The sequence below is a fragment of the Acanthisitta chloris genome, unplaced genomic scaffold (genome assembly GCF_000695815.1).
Source record: "Acanthisitta chloris isolate BGI_N310 unplaced genomic scaffold, ASM69581v1 scaffold42545, whole genome shotgun sequence".
NCBI lineage: Eukaryota > Metazoa > Chordata > Aves > Passeriformes > Acanthisittidae > Acanthisitta > Acanthisitta chloris.
Window position 1 is genome coordinate 39,580 of NW_008676167.1, and position 5,616 is coordinate 45,195.

The following is a 5,616-nucleotide window of genomic DNA, read 5'->3' on the forward strand; positions in this document are numbered from 1 at the left end:
TCACAGCAAAGTAGAAAGGGAAATACAGTGCAGCTGTTTCAATATACCACCTAGCAAAAGGTTAGGCTGAGCCCATCCATCAAAACAGGAAAGGAAATTGGTTTTCAGGTGATTCTAACCACCTCCACTGAATGGGGAGAGCTCATCGAGCAAACCTGAGCCAGGAAACGAAGTAATCAACAAAATCAAGTACAAACACACTTCAGCAGAGTGCCACTTAGCATGTTTCTGTAAATAGCTATTACACAGCAAACAGATGTTCAGGGGCACACTCTCAGCAGCCTTTTTATATTGGCCTCCTAATTCAGTCTGTCTCTTGCAGCCCATTTGCTCTCACCTGGGTGGGCTTGCTCAGATCCCTGCTACCTCTCCTGGCTGTGGGAGCCCTCTCAGCCCAGGCAGCCAGAGCATTAGTGCTCAGCAGCAAAGCCCTTGTGTTACACAAGGCAGCAGTTTCCCATGCAGATTGCCAGCCATCATCAAATAGCAGGTAGGATGTTTGGGTCTGTCTGATATTTACCTAGACACTAAGAGCCTCCTGGTAGCATTTTAGAGCCTCTTCTGGGTTGAACAAGATGCTAAGCTACCTACTTCTCTGGAGGGTTGTGAGGCCTGCCTGTCTCTGGGCATGGCCAGCCATCCATCATAGTAAGCTGATAGTAAATTCCTAATAGCTCATAGTAAACCTTGTCAGAAGGAGCTGTAAGGGGCTGCTTATGAGAGACACAGAACTCACAGAGTCTCCAAGATGCCTTTGAATATCTAAGCCTTATTGTGTGGTCTTATCTTTTACAAGAGTTGTGGCACATTAGTGAGCTTTGAGCATTGTAAAACCAAAAAGCAGTAACATGTCCTGTCTGTAGCCCACAAAGGTTTTTACTAGCCAATGATGCACCATACAATGAAGTTACTGTTTATTAGGCTTGTTTTTCTGTGAAACACATTGCTTCTTCCTTTCATTACCAGGGAGGATATTTAGGTGTGTTAAAGTCACTTTTTTTAAAATTTATTTGACTTGCCTCTGTGTAAATTGTGTTATGTCTTTAATCTCATGTGTTTCCTTCCCATGACTGCTCCTGCTGCTGCTTTTTTTTCTCCCTTGGGGCAGGGGGTGTGTCTTAAAAGCAGATCTCTCTCACTCACCAGTAGCCCAGTCCTGTTCTTCCTTCAAGTACCAGGCAGACTTGCACCAAATCCATAATTTTGAGCAGTAAGACAAGAGCTGTGAGTCACTGCAGAGCTCTGTGCCTGTGTGTGCAATAGGCTGGTGCTGTGCTAAGTGAGAGAAACCTCGAGTCTGTTGTGTCACCTCACTGAGATTGGGGCATCTCAGAGAATAAGCCATTCCTTGGTGCTTTCTATTACTGAACCCTCTCCAAGTGGAGAATTTTGAGGCTCAAACAAACCCCTAAACCTTGGCTGAGAAATCAACCAAATGAGATGCTGCATGTAACCTTCTAAGGTAGCCTTACGTGTGTCTGTTATCCTCCAAGCCAATCTGCTGCTCAGGCCTTCCCACAGCAGCTGGAAGCTCCTGGTGCTGGATGTGGCAGTGCCCAGCTTGACAGCTGCAATGTGTGTATGCCTGCTACTCATTGAGCTTCTTGTCTGTATGAAGTAGTTTGGATTTGAATTTTTTACTGTATTTTTTGCCTTGTTGCCTAATCATAGGCTATACTTCAAATATTTCTTACCCTGCGGACAAGAAAGCCCTGCAGCTAGGGACAGAAAAGAGCATGGAAAAAGGTTAGGAGTCTTTCTTCCCCCTGTGCCTTCTCTCTGAGACTGACTAAAATCAGGCAAAGACTGTAACTTTGGAAGGGTATGGATGAGGTCTCATGATTCTAAGGAAAGCCATCAAATAGAGTGTAGGGAGAGTAACCTAGAAAAATACATTCCTTAGGTTTGAGGCCTCTTGTAGACAAGAGGGACTGCAGAAACTACCCACCAAAAGCTGCAGGATTAAGGAAAACACTTAGGGAGTAGAGAAACTTTCTACATTTGAGAGGGCAGAGAAGTGGGCTACAGAGAACTGGTGAGACAGAATGGTTAGGATTGCAAAGCTGTGGCTCTTCATCTTCTCACATGGCTCACTTGCACAGGGAAATACCAATTTCATCAAGTTCATATGTTCCAACCCCTCTGTATAATCAAATCTCCCAGTACTTTACTCATGTGAAATTTAAAGAGCTCCTCCTGAAGCTTCAGGAAGTCTAATAAGGGTCACAACTGGTTCTGGAGTCTGAATGTTAGTAATGGAGTAATTCAAGCTGAGAGTTATATGTAATTCTGAAAAACAGTAAATATGTCTCTGTGTGTGAAAGGTCAGTAGGCACTTTTAGAGGTTCTTAGTTTAGATGCATCACATGGTATTTTGTGACTTGTTTTTGTAAAAAGTACATCATAATGATAGAAATAAAAATAATTAAAATCTCCACGTTCCCCATCTGTAGGAGCAGTGTTCATTCCCAGGGAGCAGTGCCCACATTTACCTTTATGGGACCTTTGTGATAGGAAGCAAAATATGTTTCAGTAACTACATGTGTTTTAATTATCAATTACAATGTTTCAACTCGAGGAAACAGTAGACAAACCTGGAAATGTGTTTTGTGCCTCAAAATGAAAAAACACAAAAATAATGTCGAAAGAATCCTCAGTTCATTGTCACATGCATTTACATCCCAGGCTGCTCACTGTTCCCCAAGTCAAATCAATTAAATCATGTTCAGCTGTAGGATGACTGAAGTTCATCCAGCAGTGCATTAAAGTAAAAACTACACAAAAAAAAAAAACCTTCCAAAGGTCAAGAAATGTTTTTTTGTAGCAAGATAAAATACGGGGAGTGTGCAGCAACATACAGCTCTCTTAATCAGTTTGTGTCAGTCCACAGTTTTTGCTGGTGCCAGGACAAGCTTTAAAGAGTGAAATGGGAAATTATGAGTGTTAGTCTATTGTGTACATTGACATCCTGAGGCCAAACTACAAAGGACAACAGAGGGGTTTTACACTTCAGCAATGAAATGTGCATCACACATCTAAAAGGTACAAAGTGCCATTAAAAAAAAGGCATTTGTTACAGGAAACATTTAAAAGCAAAAAAAACCAACAAAACACCAAACCAACATACAAAAATCACCTCCAGACTGGGAGGCTGAGCTTTCTGGTAAGTTTGCAAGGCTGTGATAGTCAGCACACTCTGACTTTTGGTTTACTTTTTCTTGTGCTAAATAGTATTTGAAGGAGAGATTTCTTTCCTGATTGTCTGGGGAAATCATGAAACCTGAGTAATGTCAGTAGAGAGAAGTTCCTGACACTGCCTTGCCTACTTAGCTAGCTTGTGGGTGTTTTCAGATTAGATTTGGGCCAAACAGAGTTGTATAATATTTATGATACCTTTTGAGCATCTAAACCTCCTTGCTAATGTTTGCCAGATTCTGCTTTGATATGACTTGATAATTCAAGACTCTCTATAAACTGTTTAGAAAATAAAGTCATGTTCTCTGTGGTAACTGTTCACAAATATAAAATGTCACTCCACCATCACTGCTGGGCAGTTGAAGTGGATTGTAGTTTGTATCCATGATTATCTCAGGCCTGAGGAACAAAGTGTTGGTCTGTGTTTGTCTAATAGTGGTGTTCGAATTACACTTATTGCCATGTCCCTGTGTTCTGACTGTTGCTGCAGGGTTATGTGCATATTGTCTGCACTGTCTCGATGCTCAGAGCACATTTCATTTCCTACATACACTACAAATCAATTGTCCTTGTGTCTCAACTGGTTTAATGGTCATCTGTATGTCACGAGAAGTCATTCAGCAGTTCCTGTTGAATTGTTTGGGTTTGTTCAGTCTTCTCATAAGCATCAGCACCAGCTAGTAATTAACTACAGTTGTTTATTTGAGAGAATCAGAACAGAATGTGTTAAGGAAGTATGATCACTGGTCTGCTTTGGCAACACAAGCATGTCTGGGTGTTACTGTGGTTTGTGGCCCAGGATGTTCCCAGTGTTTTATCAACATCATCAACTGATACTGTACATTTTGTGTGACTAGGAGACACTTTTTTCCACTTATATATTTCAAACTACCTAGTTGGCCAACACTTATTATGGAAACAATGTATTGTGCTGTTTTGTTGTGTTTGGGGTTTTTTTTACATGATTGTCACAGCTTTAAGACAGGTTTCCTTCATGGTCTAAGCTAAAGAGTGCATGATGGTTAATAAGGTTTCAATAAGCCCAATAAAAAACATTCTGCAGAAGAAGTCTGCTAAAGCAAGAATGCAGTCATTAGGGAAATGTAACAGGCTTGATTCTCTACTCTCTTAAATTAAGGGGTTTTTTACACATACAAAAAGGTGATCTGACTTAGATCAGCATAAAGCCTGAATGGGAAGATCAACCCTGCACCCCTTAATTATTCCATAGGTCTCTACTTATTGACTTGCAATTCAAAAGTGAACATTTTGCAAAGAAATACCTGAGCTGTTCCTCCAGCGTGTATAAGGGTTAAATCAGGCATCCAGGAACAACCAGGCACCAGTAGACCATACAGAGCAATCACATAGTATGGCACAGAGTAGAACATGTATGCCAGCATCTGCATTGCAAACAGAAACATTAGTTGCTTTGCAGTGTGAGGGAGATGCATTTCAAAATTAGGCAGCTGCTTACCAAGGAGTTGAGACTATTCAAAACTACACCCCTGGCAGCATTGATTCCTAGGACTTTTTTGCAGCTCTACCTTTCTTTGAGAAAGAATTTCACACCTGGATACTATTGCCTGGATCCAGCTACCCTAAGGCCTCCCCTAATATTGATGGCTTCTGGTCTCTTTCCTACCCCTTGCCATTTTGAGACCATGCCAATAAGCATAGCTTGACCTAACTCCTTGTCCAACACAACACAGGTGTCCACTTCTCAGGCTCTGTTGCCCTCTCAGTTGGGAGGTATGAGATACACCCAAGCCACCCCTTTCCCAGAAAGAACTGGTCCAGCAGATACTTCGTTTCTGCTCATTGCCTCAATCCTGCATCCTCTGATGCCTTCAGGCCCTGTCCCCTCACAGCAGCCAGGCTTGCAAAAGAATGGCAACCTCAAATATTACAAAACTCAACACAATATTCCCTCATCAGCAATGCTTTTTGCATAGGACTGTGTCATCAGGGACAGAAGAGTAATGTGAGCTTAAGGAACGCAGTCCTACTACACCCTTTCTTGCTCCATTATTCTAGACTGAAAGTCTACTTTGCCTTTCTAAAGAAGGGGAATGAACATAAAAAGCATGCTCATCTGTTTCAAGGACTGTATTAAAAGAACCTCAAGTATTTAGGATGTGTAACTGTATGTAGTCAATTTGAATCCAGGTTAAGTTTATCACAATGACGAGTTGGTATCCTATAATGGCTGCACCAGAAAATATGAAATAACTTTAACTTGCCATGAACAGTACTTCCCTTAGTGATCTTGTCATCTGTGAAACCCATGGCTTCATCTTTGCACCAGTTAACAAATCACTCCTTAACACTATGCTCCATGGTCAATGCTTTACCTGAAGCTTGGGATAGGCAGCAGGATCTTTTATATAGGGCTCTTGCAGCTGAATGTAGAGCCGGCAG

General features: G+C 41.7%; 1 protein-coding gene across 1 annotated transcript in view; it reads right to left on the reverse strand.

The window, feature by feature from the left end:
• Window positions 1–5,616, reverse strand: part of TM6SF1 (transmembrane 6 superfamily member 1) — a gene marked incomplete at its 5' end in the record, with an annotated part of 16,695 nt that overhangs the window by 1,267 nt on the left and 9,812 nt on the right. The window contains one exon of the mRNA XM_009076012.1: window positions 4,479–4,598. Coding sequence (XP_009074260.1) covers window positions 4,479–4,598 — 120 coding nt within the window. The remainder of the gene's footprint in view (window positions 1–4,478; window positions 4,599–5,616) is intronic.